Genomic DNA, 14,748 nt, shown 5'->3' on the forward strand with positions numbered 1-14,748 from the left:
GCTAATGTCAATTCCCCAGTGGACAGCAGGGCACTTGGCAATAACAATAATATGGGACGCCAGTCTTCACACTCTGTATCAGAATCCAACAGCTGATAAGAGAGTAATAGCTGTGGGGTTGTAAGCCTTTGGCGTATTTCGGTATAGCTTTTCATGCTTTTAGATATGGGCTGCACATGCAACATATATAGATGTATATATTGTCATTAAATAGGACATACTTACAGGAGAACGTGCTCATGGCTGCAGCCACATAGCATCATGAAAGCTCAGAGTTAACAATTAAAGTTAATGTGGGAACTTGAACTTGGACAAGTGACATGTTGGAGCAGACCAATGGTTCACTGTAGACCAGTGTTGTGTCTTTCGAACTACCAAACTTCCCCAAGGAAGTTCACAAGAAGGGTGAGTTGTTGATATCCATTTCTTGTTTGCTTCCAAAATCCATTAGATGTGCTACCACCAATAAATATATTCAGAAAACGTCTCTGGGGGTTTCTTAAGCCATTTGTGCTATTGGCTAACATAATTTGAATTCTATAATGTAGTTTATGTATTATGAGAAGTACTGTAGTCTGCAGTCCTATAAAGACTTACCTGGGATGAAGTCTCATTAAATTAAATGTGTCTCACAATGGGGGCACGTGTATAGGTTTCTGCTGTTAATTATGTGAAATCAGTTTAATAAGGGGCCCTGACTAATTAAGAGTGAATTATTTCTTTGCTCAGTCTCTTTATACTAGATCTCATTTTATCATTCTTTCTTTTCTGGTTTGCTAGAACAATAAATATTTATTGCTCATAGCCATAGCCATTGCAAAAAAAGAAGAAAATGTGTAAAACACAAACACACACGAGCAATGAAGCTTCCTAGTTCTTATTTAACATACAGAGTTTAGCTAAAATAAATCCTTAACAATACCTTCTTGAAGGTTTCCATTTCTTAGGTTGTTCAAATTCATGAATCACTTTTACAGTCCAATTACACTTTATTGAAAAAATCCACATAGATTCTCTCCACTGCTCTTGCAAATAATGTAGCTTGGTATGATCTTTCTTTCTTTCTTTCTTTCTTTCTTTCTTTCTTTCGCTTGCTTTTATATACCACCAACTCATGTACAAGAAAACATAAAACACTATGAAATAGTACAAAACCACCGTTAAAATGCATGGCTAATCAAGAAAATGTAAACCACTGCATTGGCCTATTGGCATAAAGAAAAGTCTTCAATAGATGCCTCAAGGTTAATAGCAAGGATGCCTGACAAATTCCTGCTGGAAGAGGATTTCACAGCATGGGACTGGCACTCAATCTTCAACTTCAAGTTGAGGCCAATGAGGCCTCTGTAACACGCCCCCCAAATTAGAACAAATTGTGGGGTGCAAACAACGAACAGCCCCAAAAGATGCAATGACACTGAATGCCGACTGAGGGAGGGACCGGCTAGAAGGGAGAAAAGAATGGAGTGGCTGGGAAGAAAGGAAGGAAGCAGGGATACATAGATGGCAAAAGTATAGAATGTGTAGAAAATTCCTGCTTCAAACGGAGAAGCTACTATAAAATTTTCTTCACAGTAGAAGACAGAGCTGATCATAAATATCAATGGGAAAATTAAATGTTTTACACTACCTGGGATTAGGCACAAGTATGTCCAGCCCATCTCCACCCCCAGAAAAACAAAACAAAATGGCGACCTACCCCTACCAAAAAAAGTCCCCTAAGGACTAGGCATGTTCAGTAGGCATTATATGTTTGCTGACTGTTATGGTGGCTAGGGAGGAAGGGGAATGGAGTGGATGGAACCCTGAACAGAACTACCCAGCACTGCAACACTTTGTTGCATGGACTCACCTGTAAACTTATGATCCCAGTTATCCAATCTTCTTCCCCACCCCATTCCCACCCTCAGACATAGTGGGACTTACTAAAGACAAGGGCATTCCATTAGCACTTTTTAATTTTCTCTCTCTTTTAGGTCCAATATGAACAAATTTCAAGTTTTAATTAGCAGTTCTGAAAAAACTTAGACTTTTTGTAAGCTTAAAAAGATCTAGTAGACAATCCTGAAAGGTGTTTTTTTTAAGGTGGTCGGCCTCCATACATTGGCGCTATGTAGCAATGTATGCCACATCGTGTCCTCCCCACCGCCAGTCTTTCTTACTCACTTTTATTTTCTTTTTTTGTAGAACTATTTCCTAATATTTTTGGAAAGTTTTTCTTCTTTGGGTGGGGCCCTCCAGACTCATTTCCTTTTCCATTGATCACTACCATGCATGGGTTGAAAACGAACTCTGCCTGCCAAGTCATCTTTGCTTTGTTTTTTTTCTTCATTACATGTGGGAAAGATCAAACTATGTCTTCCTTACTTTGGAGAGGCTCCCTATGGCAATAATTGCCTGCCTCATGCTCAATACACACAGGGAAGAGGTTCTTAAAAGGAAGTAAGAAAGATATTTCCGCAGGCCAACTAACAGTACGGGCTTAGCAGCAGACACAGAATCCAGGAATCACGATTTCAGGAGTACAGGAGCAGGACAAGAAGTTCAGAACTGGTCAGAAGCAACGAAGATGTCCCAAGAGTTTCCACATCCTGCCTGTCAAGCTTTTTAAAAACAGAGTGTTACACTCTCACTCATGAGATTCGCTTGCTTTGCGGGTTTGCAGATGCACACTCCTCTGGGGAGGGTGGGTCTGCTCAGCAGGATTGGTGCTTGGTTCTAGGGGAAAATACTGCACTCTCCTATTCAGGCTCCTGATCAGATACTGCTGCCTCCTGAATTGCCGTCCCCCACAGCTGCCCACAGCCCAGCGCAGCCTCCAGTAAGGCTCTCCACTCAGCCAGGAGAACAGAGTATGGAGCTGGCATCCTTTCCCCCACTTCCAAAGTGGCTGAAGTTGAGTCCCCTTCCCCAATCCTTGCTCTCACCAGTCAGCTCCCCCTATTGGTCGGTCGTTTCTTCCTTCTCCTGCGTTGGGGCCTGTCAACCCAAACATAATCCTGTTATTACTGTGAGGTGTACTACAGGTGTCACAACACTTATGGTTTTCAAAAGCATGAAGCACAACTTCTCAGGAAGGTATGGCCATTTTGCCATTTTATTTATTTGGGCAGTATATTTATTTGGATACGTGTATCCTGCTGTTGAAGGAAAAAGCAACAGTATAGCTACGCTAATTTAGAAACAATAAACAATTAAATTTTAAAAGCCAAAGAATTTCCCCGAAGCTCTCTTTTGATTTCCCCAGACAGGGACTCAGGGCTGTTTAAAGCAAAAGATAAGACTATTCTCCTCCCAGGCCATTTACCTCTTATGTTGTGTCTTTTTCAATTGTAAGCCTGATGGAAGGGTCTTTTATTTTTTAGCAATCTGTAAACTTCTCTGGGATCCTTTTTTGGCTAAAGAGCAGGATGATCTTTTAAATATTTATATAATTGGCAGTTGAATCTCAACATGGGTCCTGGGACAGCATCCTCCGCTGTACATTGCCATAGCAGGGTAGCTTTTTAGGGGACTTGGGGGGAATGGTGGTGTTGGGGCTGCCTCCAGTGGCTGCCTCCTTCTGCCTAGTGGGGCCAGCACTAGATAGATCCTGGAGTCCGCCAGCAACTACCAGTTAGTGCAACACACCCTTTTGTTTCACCCTTATCCTGAATGTTATCAGGCATAATGGGGCAACATTTTAGTTTTCACAGCCAGTTTGTGTTCCAAATTGTTTCACGAGGCTCTTCTCCCAGGTGCTGTAAAGACTTCTGTGGGGCCATGTGATCTTGCTCCCATCCTTTACCTGCTGATGAAATCCAGATGTTGTTATATCAAAAAGAAACCCTAGTGGCTTAGGCGTGTGCTGTCTAGACATAAAGCAAGGCTTCACTGTTCTCTTTGGGGTTTTAGTGTAGTATTAATGGATTATAGCTAAGGGTACAATAGCTATTTATGAATGGATTGACATGACCACTTTCTCCTGGCTATGAACAGAACGTTCCGTGTGTTTTGTGGAGATACATATGAAGATCAGTCCTGCGATTGTGAATGGATCAAATGTGCATGTACTACAAACACTTGGGACGGACTCCATCCTTTGGGAGTAATGCAGCTGAAGTTCTTCAGCAAATTAATTCTTGGGCCAGGACTGAACTAGCCTTGGAGGCTTAGAAGGTATACTGGCTGGGTGTATCCTGACCTGATGAAAGTGCTCAGGTCACTGTGCCATCCAGATGCTTTGGACTACAGCTCTCACCAGACCCAGCCAGCAGGGATGCATGGCTGGCTGAGAAGGATGGGAGCTGCAATCCCAAACAGCTGGAGAACACCAGGCTGGAGAAGGCTGCTGTCAAGCCACCCATGCATACTCTATGTAGTTTAGTCAAGCATACAATCTCTTCTCTACAGGATAGTATAGGCATACCTTGGACATATTGTGGGTTTGGTTCCAGACCACCATGATAAAGCAAATACTGCAATAAAGTGAGCCACACATTCCCCACCCACCCCCGTTTCCCAGTGTGCATAAAAGTTATGTTTACACTATACTATAATCCAGTGGTTTTCAACCGATGCGCCACAGCACCCTGGGGTGCCTTGAATGATGGTCAGGTTTTTCCCAGGTATCACACAGGAGAGCTGCAGAAAGAATATAGTCAAGGGAGCTTGTAAACCTCTGCTGTAGTCTAGTAAGCCAGCACCCGCCACTGGCTGTAGGGGCAGGAGGGGGGAAGCCCAGCACCAGCTCCAGGCAGCTCTACTCCCTGGGCCAGAAGAGGGATGGCAGGGGCAGGAGGCTTCCTTCCCCTGAAAGTGGCCGGGCTGCCTGCAGCTGCAGCCACAGCCTTGTAAGGAGCAATATCTGCGAAGAGCAATAAAGCAAAGATCAATAAAATGAGGTATGTCTGTATTTTGCTAGTAGCCAGTTGTGCACAATGCTGATGGGATAGGCTTTGTTGCAGCATTAAGCCTCTCCTCTTCCTCTCTTCAGAAAGTTTTTCAAGCTTTTTATTTTTAAAAAAACCCGATTTTCAAATAGGCACAATATAAGCCTTTGATCAAAAATTGCACAAGGGAAGGGAAGAGAAAATCAGCTTTGTATTCAGAGGCAAGTATGTCTTTTGAGGAGCAAGGCAGATGAAGCTTGTATGTGTGTTTGAATGCATCCAGTGTCCCCTATCACTTATTTTGTCACAGTGTGTAAGTAACAAAAATAAAAAGAAACACGTTTTCACGAACACCATGACTGCAATATTCACCTTTTTGAGGGAAATTAAACCAATGTTCAGTTCTGCACCGAAGACAATTTCTCTACAGTCCCTCAAGAGCAGTCATAAAGTATGGGGAAGAAAGGTGGACTGAGGCTACATTTTTTATTTATATATTTTATTTCCCAAACTTCTTCAGATATTGACTCAGACAAAGGCCAGAGCTAGCGGCCCTGAGTCACTCAATAGCTGTTTACTGAAATGAAGGTAACACCCACAGAAATGTAAGTAAATACGAATATATGAAGCTGGCAAACTGTCTTATTCCACCCGATCTAAGGTCCATTTAGGGACACGGGTGGGGCTGTGGGCTAAACCACAGAGCCTAGGGCTTGCCGATCAGAAGGTCGGCGGTTCGAATCCCCGCAATGGGGTGAGCTCCCGTTGCTCGGTCCCTGCTCCTGCCAACCTAGCAGTTCGAAAGCATGTCAAAGTGCAAGTAGATAAATAGGTACCATTTTGGCAGGAAGGTAAACGGCGTTTCCATGTGCTGCTCTGGTTCGCCAGAAGCGGCTTACTCATGCTGACCACATGACCCGGAAGCTGTACGCCGGCTCCCTCAGCCAATAAAGTGAGATGAGCACCGCAACCCCAGAGTCGGTCACGACTGGACCTAATGGTCAGGGGTCCCTTTACCTTTACCTTTTCAAGTCCATTTAATCCACTGCTGAATACTCTGACTAGCAATAACCTTTTATGGTCTTCAGCATAAACCTTTCCAGCAATGTTGCTTGAAATCTTTTAACACAAAATGCCAGGAGATACTTAGGTTTTTACTATATGCTATCCATGTCCTCTGTTATTGGGTGATGTCTACCTCCTCCCTTTAGGGATTGTCTCGATCATCCACACATTATTGAAACCATTGTTCACTCTGGACATTGGCTGCTGCTATGTAGAGGCATTAGGTTCTCCTAGATTTCATCACATGCTCAGTTCTGCATGCATTAATCATTCTAGACTTCACAAACAGCTTGTTATAAAGTACTAGAGCAGCAAGCAATTAAACATCTGAGAATCAACTGCTACTCTTTTCTCATGCATACTTTGATGTTTTGTTGCTAGAGAAGCAAGGTGAAGCCTCCACAGCAAATTGTCTTGTAGCCACCATAAATTGTTAGAACAGCCCACACTAGTCCTTTGACAGCTGTTAAAACAGTGGTACCTTGGTTCTCGAACTTAATCCGTTCCAGGAGTCCATTCGACTCCTGAAACTGTTCAAATACCAAGGCATGGCATCCGATTGGCTGCAGGAGCTTCCTGCACTCAGTTGGAAGCTGTGGAAGAAGCGTCGGATGTTCGGCTTTCAAAAAACGTTCACAAACTGGAACACTTACTTCCGAGTTTGCGGCGTTTAGGAGCTGATTTGTTTGGGAGCCAAGCTGTTCGGGAACCAAGGTACCACTGTAACTGGTTATTGTTCCCCCCCTTTTCTACCCAGTTGAGTTCAAGTGAAAGAAGCAACTAGACTTCTGGTACTAGTATATCAGATGCATTAGTAATCCATAAATCCCCACTTGCCACTCTTTGCAGTGGGCTGTCTTGTCTGCTAGCACAGGATGTGGGAAGGAGCCAATAGGATTCTCAATGTGGCAGCCCACTGGTGGGAGCCAATAACAGATTCTGGCTGGAAGATGGGGACGTTGCCAGAGGTAGACTGGCAAGAGAACATTCCTATAGGCCGCTCCAAGGATATAGCAATTTCCTCACCCATGAATCCTCTAGAGAAGATACAACTGCCTGCAATCAAACATTTGCGCAAAACCATAATTACTCAGAAACAGAGCCCACCTTGGTCCTAGGTTCTCTTGTTTTGTTTTCATTAATTGAACAAAACATTCAAAACAAATAGCTTTTTAAAATAAAATTATATTTATGGTAACTATGGCACCTAGATACACTTAACACTGTCAATAATTTAGTACATCTTAAGCTGTTATTTTACTACGAGCAATAGAGAACAGCGTGAATTAGAAGCAGAATAATACAACAGTTTGAACGTTAACATGAAAAAGATGGATATTTAATAAAGATATGAAGCTGAAATAAAATATACATTGAAAGAAATAGGTTTGTCCGCAGTTCTCTAAATCCATGTATAATGCGTACAATTTAAAACAAATTCAACATTTATTTATTTATTTATTTATTTATTGGTAAATATACAGTTTTAAGAATTATGAAATGTTGCTCATACCTATTTGTGTTAAACTAGTTAGTTTAAACACTGTGGGTAGAATTAAACATGCTCTTCCAGTCATTCCATCTGTACAAGCCTTCTGGCTACCAGATGGAATGACACCCCTCCCCCTTTCTCCATGTGCTGTTCTGGGGGTTCTTCTGACACCCCCTTCCCCAGTCAATTTTTTGGATCATGGGAGCAGGAGGTGAGGCAACGTTCCATTGCACAAATGGGGCTAATGGGGTTTGTTATGTGAATCTTGTCCACTGTTTTGTAGAGATATCCTAAAGCACATATGAAAGATATATATATGATGATGAAAACAGAAGATTAATCCTCCAAAGATGGATTGTTCAGGCTTCGAAACAGTGCCAGAAGGAGAAAGCGAAAATGTACCGAAGCAACTTGCACTGAATTTGCCAGTGTCCTTAGGAATTCAAAAAACTGTATCATGTGAAAATTAAATGTCCTTTGAAGAAGGTTTTCATAGGAAAGTTGTTACTCTGGTGAGTCTGTGCAACTCTAGGCCTGCCCTACTGTATGTCAAAGTGAATCAAGCCGCTTCAGGCAGAGGAATTTAGGTGGCTAGATGAAGGCAGGAACTGACTTTCAGAAGTGTTGGCTCTAGTATCTTGAGCACCATTTGGCACTCTGCTCCAGAGAGCAAAATGTCTTGATCTAGAACAGAGTCTGGAAGTAATAAATTAGTGTTGGAATGAGTCCAAAAGGTAGATACAAAAACAATTACATTTCAGTAGATTTTTCGTGTCACTTCTTCTATAAATCTATTCTAGCTATTAGAAAACATACAGCCTGGTCCTATGAGTTGTGTCACTAGTACAAACATTTAAGGTGCAGTGCAACAGATGCTGCACTGATGCAACAACATTGTCTATGGCTTGGCACCATGAGCTGATCCAAGGTTTTAATGGCTACATGAGCATATTTCAAGCTGCTGTGTTGGCAGCTGTGAGCCTCTCCAAATGTGGCACAACAGCACTGCATACAATTGCTAATTAGTGTTGAACAGGACAGACAAGAAGCATGATGGAGGCATGGTTGATGTATGGCAGGGAACAACTGAAAAATGTAGCACCACAAACAGAATTTCAGCCACCATAGGGTATGCAGTATTACACAGTCCTCCATGCCACTGAGCTTTGATAGTAGCTTGTAGTGGCAACTGAGAGGCAGCAGAGCAAAATAGGCTTGCATTAATTGCCAACCAATGCATTGCTTGTGACAGATGCCACAACAGCTATCGACCAGCGCAAACCACTCTGAGTGATATCACAGTGCTGATCTGTGTCAGTTCATTTTTGTCAGCTGCTAGGAAAGGCTTTGCAGTTAGTACTGTGAGAGATTGCGCTGCTGCTACCTGCAGCCGCAGGACTCCACTACCATGTCTTCATATTGTTTGTAGACTACATTATTAGCAGAGTCAATAAACAGGATGCTAATAGGACTCAGTCTTGTCGGAACACAACAAGTTGGAGGTGTCGACTCTGGGTCCATAGAGTTCATTAATGTTTGGATAACAGCATGATTGGTGGGTTCCAGATGGGATCGAAGAGGAAATTCGCAAAGTCCTTCACAATGATAAGCTTCATATTCAAGAGGGGCTATTATCCAGTCATCCCAGCCCATATCCTTAAAATTCACATGAAGTGCTTTTTTGCTGCATCTTGTCTTCAGATTCTTGTTGGGCCTCTTTCCTTGCCGAGTTGCTAGAGGAGCCCTTCTCTTTCTTCTCTGATTGAATAGGTATTCATAAACAGTTTTGTCATCCTGGCCAGATCTGGCTTTTATTTCATTGAAGAACAAGTCTCTTTTCTTTGTCCTACCAAATACTAAGAAGAGAGCTTTTTCATTGACTTGCCTCCCTGTTCTGTTAAATCCCACAGTCCTTAAATCAACAGGCCTTCCCCTTTCAAAAGCCTCCAGTTCAAAACACAAGTTAGCAGAGTTTTTAAAATTCCTAAAAAGCTTCCAAATGTCAAAGACTTCCCATTTTGCGGTATCTAAGATGTTGACTGTCCGAGAGTCCAAGAGGATGGATGCTTGCCTGCTTATGGAGCAACTGAATAGTTTCATTTGACATGTTTTCCCATGAGAAGTAGGCTTCCAGTTGTCAGAAGGTTTTTTCCTTAAAATACGCAGTTCTGCCCCCAGTAAGCCATCTTTTTCTAATGCACTGATATCAAAAATGTATTTCTGCTTTTTAACAGCTGGAGCACGGTCATCTAAAGAGAGAAAGAGGGAGAGATGTATGTATACTGAACAGAAATTTGTTCAAAGTTTCAATTTCTCTTAATAACACATAATGACCTTCACTATTAGTTTGCAGCCTTGGGAATTATAAAACAATGCTATGGAAATGCTACAAGTTCATACTCCACGGAGATTTACTAAAACAACACTTCCAATTCAGACATAGAAATATTTCTGCATTATTTTAGACTGTGTTCTTGTCCCCCAAAGTTAATCCAACAGTACATTAAGGCTAATCAATAGGCCTTAGTTTCCATTTGACTGCATTTGGTATTAAGATTCCAGACGGCAAATTTAATACATTTTGTTTTATTGTACTTTTGGTGATTTATGTGCTGTCACTTGATTTAGCATTTGAAGGCATGCATTCTCTTTTATATACTATCTACCTATTGAGATACATAGAGAAAGTGTGTGTGAGAGAGAGTCTTTGTTGTCCATTAGCATGACACTTCCTTTAGTCTAGATAAAGTTGGGTTGCATCTCTTCTGAATCACTACACTTCTTTATATGACTTCAAAACTCTCAACATAAAATTGTATGATCCATTGACTGATCCAAGCTAAATTTACCAAGCATGGTTGCACAAATCATTCATTCCAATGGTGCTTGTGTCAGAGACCTGTGCACCCAACAGCACTGTCACTTGATCCACCCAGCATTCACAGGTGGCTGTGGGGCCCTGTGAGAGTCTAAGGAAGAATGTGGATGGACTCCTGAGGTCTTGGAGACATCACTGAAATATTAAATCTCCTGCTTATTTCTTATAACAAGGTACATCTAAATTTGTTTGACTCATAACAACAGACAAACAACAAAATCAGAAAGGACTGACTGACTGACTGAAAATCAGAAAGACTCGAGTCTTCTTCCCCCCAAGTCTAACCCTTTAAACTGGTATTTTAGCTGAAATGGACTAATTGGGTATTGTTTGCTGCAGCAGATATACTGCCACCATACACTTTTAGTAGCATGTTCTGCAGGAAATAAAAGCATTTTATTTCACTGTAAAACAACAACAACAACATAATCCTAAAATTACTAATATCACTGGGATAAAAGCATGACCGTTTTGTTTGGTAACATACCAAAAAGCTGATGTGAAAAATGCTCTTTAAATCTATATTGCAAGGATAAAAATGCCTAGAGTCTGCCCAGATTTTTGGAAATACAGATCCCCTCTGCCCTTTAACTTCTGACATGGATTTCATACACTTGAAAGATAGGCAAACATTCTGTTTTCTTACCTTGCCCCTTGTCTATGAAGCTTGTAATTGTATTGGCAAGCCCAGTCTCCAGTTTTACGCTTCCATTAACACCTTTCCGTTCTGCATCAGAGAGAGTCCTGTACAGCGAGAGCATGTATTCATGTGGGGTGATCGCAGGATGCCTGAACGCCTCCTTAGATTCCCTTTGGGCAATAGCTTCTTTAGTCTTTTTGGTTTTGAAGGAGCTGGCATCTGAATTGCTGGTGCCAGTTTTCTTCAGTGGGGCCTTGGGGCCAAAGTTCTGTAGCTTCGGGGTCACCGTCCTTATTCCCGATTGTCTGTTTGAAGATTGAACTCCTACCTTTTTGTCTGTGCTCCCTGCTTTGGAGATAGTCTTCTTTGAGTCATCAGTCTTTGCCAAGAGAAGTCCGGCTTGAGCATTATTATTTTTTGCCCTAGACTTTGAATTCCCAGCACTATATCCATGGTTCCCCGCTCTAAATGTACCTGCCCTTGGCAAGGGGTTTCTCTCCTTTCCATCTATGTTTGACAATCCTAATTTGGATCCTGGATTGCCTTGACTCGCTTCAGCAGGACTCAGTGCTAAGGAAATGAAAACGAGGTAAAACCAGCTAAAGTGCCAAAGCAGTAAAGTAAGAAAGTGCAGGATTTTCATCCTCTGGTCTTCCTTTGAATGCCACCAAAGAAAAAATCAGAAAAGGTTCCTCCAGTTTGGCATAAGAAAACATGAAAAAAATTAAGAACCAAAGTCAGGAGAAAGCGTTTAATTTTAAGCTTAAAGCACTTTAAATCTACTTGTTTAATATTTGTATCCAGTCCCATAGTGGAAATGCTAATTTAGTCAATTTGGTCTTCTCCTGGTTTCTGCTAGCAGCTTGTTCTTGAAAAGAGAAAGTTTACCACCCCCCTTTCTTCTGTAAAAGTGACTAAAAACTTGAAGGACTCTTGTTTAAATCGGAGAGGGTTTTTTTTCCAAGAAGGAAGAATGGCGTAATGCTGCCTCTGTATTAAAAGGTTTTTTAAAAAGTTTTGAATCCCTTCCAGTGAAAATATTTCACACACAGAAACCTGCAGGTGCTCAGAAATCTTTTACAAACCTGAACTCAGGAATTGGAAGCGGAATTCCAACAAAAACCTATTTAATTACTCTCTGATGTCATGCTGTCTAAACTAATTTAAGTGTGATATATTTCTTTTAAAAAGTCTTCTTTGCCCTTTCCATTAGCATGAGTCATACTCTGCTTCATGTAAAACAACTCTGTAGGACCCAAACTCTATAGAATATGCAATTTAAAGTGGCAACTTGTTGCCTCTTTTAGCCTTAAATGAACTTCTCATTTTAAACAAGACAAAGCTGTGTAAGAGAAAAAGTAGAAGCCTTTAACAAAATCAGTTGGAATAAATGCATTAAAGCATGCTCTAATTCACAGAGATGTTTTATAAAGTTCTTCTGAACATAGACGCTGACCTTTATTAGCAGCAATTTCCTTCTGTCACTGGGTGATGAAAGGATGAGAGTTAACAAGAGTATTAACAAAATAAACTCTTCTTTAATAAGCACGTTAAAACATTTATTATGACATATTTTTAAAAGTCTTTAAGAAATTAAGCAAAATATCATGTGATGCCTAGCTAAGGGAATATTTGCTAGCGCTGCATAAAGCTTTTTAGTCTTTTATTTAACTGGTTCTCTTTACCAGGATTAGTCAATGTTTAAGCAGCAGTGTCCCCTGCAGGAACCTAGAGCTCCTGTGAAAGAAAAGACAGCTTGTTTAAATAGTTTAGTATAAATCTGATATTTTACAGAAAAATTAAAAATTGCTATTACAAAACAGACTGCTGGAACTGTGAAGGTACTATATATCATAAATACCTTTATATGTGGAATGAAGCTTTCTTGCTGCATTGATTCCAGAAAACAGGATATAAACTTTGGGAAAGCAGACCGTGAATTGGGCAAATAATGTCTTCTAGATTGTAACAAAAACAGGTGAGCTTCGCTGAGCAATGTCTTCTGCGTGAAGAAGAGCATCCCAAATCTTTAATCTTGTACATGTTGCTCAACAAAATTTGGCCCCAAGATGAATTCTGCTGCATAGGGAATGTTTCAGGGGCTTCTTGCCCACCTGTGCACCACAACCTACATCACCTGCTGAAATATGCCTGGAAGTTATGACTGCTTTGTCCAATGCTTATTTTTGTTTTTATTTATTTATTTACTTTAGATGGAGGAAATGTCTGATTGGGGCTGTGTCCACATTAGGCATTCATATGCACCTGGGTCACTGTTTCCCTGTGTATATTTTCTGTGCATCCAAATGTGAGCGCTTTTAGTTTTAAGCCTCTGAAATCTCTCACGTGTTTCCCAGCCACATCAGTTGGTGGTGTTTGATGGGATTTATTCACACAGTGTGTTGCTGTCTCCTCCTCTTGATTAGGACTCTCCCACCCACCATCTTTTCCAGGAACCTGTGGTCCACTGTAGGCATGTGCACAGATATTATTTATCTTAATTTAAGATAAAATTATAGGTTTTTTGAGTTACCAAATTTGTGCAAAAGAGCAGGCAAGTAAATAAAAAGTGTGTGTCGCTCCAAAATGAAAACAAAATGGAAGAAGTGTGGCAATAGATGACACACAGTGAAACATCGCCATGTATGTAAACAAACTTGGCCATGCAATGTGCACAATGTGCTTCAACGCCTTCACAGCTGGGTCACATGTGATTTTATATTGGATCTTATTCCCTTATCAGATGATTGGCATATCAGGAAAATCTGAATGGGGGGCAGGGAGGAGAGCAGGGTACCATTTGAATGAGGAGGATGTCATTTGCCAGACAAAAATACAGAGACACAAACAGCTTCAAATCCACATTAAATTTCAGTGTGTTAACAATTACAATCCCATATATACTTATCTAATGCATATATACAGGGTGATTCATAATGAAGTATACAGTTTCCATTTACTATGAATGGAAACTGTACACTTCATTATGAATCACCCTGTATATATATTTTTGTTAACTCTTGTAATAATATAGTAGACCTTTTTCTTTTTTCACTTTTTCTTTTTATGTTGTTCAATTAAAACTATTCTTTACAAATATTGTTAAAAAAAATTAAACTCCAGTATGAATAAGTCCTGGATCTTCCGTTAACCTTAAGGCACAAAACAAAACAAAAAACTGTGTGTGTCGCTCCAAGTCAGGCAAAAAACAAAACAAAATTCAAAGCAGAGCTGGTGGATTACTGATTTGATTGGGGAAGCAGGATGGAGAGGGTTAACCCTTCTCTACTATGCCATCCCAACTCCAAACAAAATTGCCCTCTAAAGCTATTATTAGGATGGCAAAAGGTACTGATTCACCTTGGCACTACAGACGTTGCTGTTAAGTCTCCCAGTTGCTGCAGAAACACCACAGCTTTGTCACATGTAGTCAAGTTTTCAAATTCAGAATAATTACAAGATTTCTCCTGTATATGTCAGAAAAGTGACTTGTTTCTATTAGAAAAAGGAATGAGCCCCACCAGCTCAGAGAAAATAAAAAATAAAGGAGGTGTTAATTGGGGTTGAGGGTGTCATTTGATCCTTAAACCATTTTTTCCCTGCCAACAGTTGGTTTTGACCATGACCAGAAGCAGAAATGTTTAAAGAAAGTACTACTTCAAACATTAATTTTCTTACTAACTGTGCTCTAATAGCCTGAGCAAGCGGCATGATCTCCATTGTACAAATAGAGATTGCCGTCCTCAAACCACTAATGAGCGCTATAGTTTTTTATGCTGACGCAGCTGTTTGCGGACTGAGC

The 14,748-nt window shown here is 40.8% G+C and overlaps 2 protein-coding genes across 2 annotated transcripts in view; one reads left to right on the forward strand and one right to left on the reverse strand.

The window, feature by feature from the left end:
* Positions 1-14,748, forward strand: part of CEP250 (centrosomal protein 250) — a 133,247-nt gene that overhangs the window by 79,636 nt on the left and 38,863 nt on the right. The window lies entirely within an intron of this gene.
* GDF5 (growth differentiation factor 5) lies at positions 7,156-13,360 on the reverse strand. The gene is made up of 2 exons (XM_053393802.1): positions 10,953-13,360; positions 7,156-9,677 (listed from the first exon to the last, which is right to left on the reverse strand). Exons 1-2 carry the CDS (start codon positions 11,587-11,589, stop codon positions 8,809-8,811), a joined length of 1,506 nt encoding a protein of 501 aa, XP_053249777.1. The 5' UTR covers positions 11,590-13,360; the 3' UTR covers positions 7,156-8,808.

This window comes from Podarcis raffonei, chromosome 6 (assembly GCF_027172205.1).
Source record: "Podarcis raffonei isolate rPodRaf1 chromosome 6, rPodRaf1.pri, whole genome shotgun sequence".
Classification (NCBI taxonomy): domain Eukaryota; kingdom Metazoa; phylum Chordata; class Lepidosauria; order Squamata; family Lacertidae; genus Podarcis; species Podarcis raffonei.

Bases quoted from the DNA above. Each gene is read 5' to 3' on its own strand.
- GDF5 (XM_053393802.1), bottom strand. From the start codon at position 11,589: ATGAAAATCCTGCACTTTCTTACTTTACTGCTTTGGCACTTTAGCTGG. The intron at 9,678-10,952 runs GTAAGAAAACAG...TTCTCTCTTTAG, and splicing joins CTTCATAGACAAGGGGCAAG to ATGACCGTGCTCCAGCTGTT.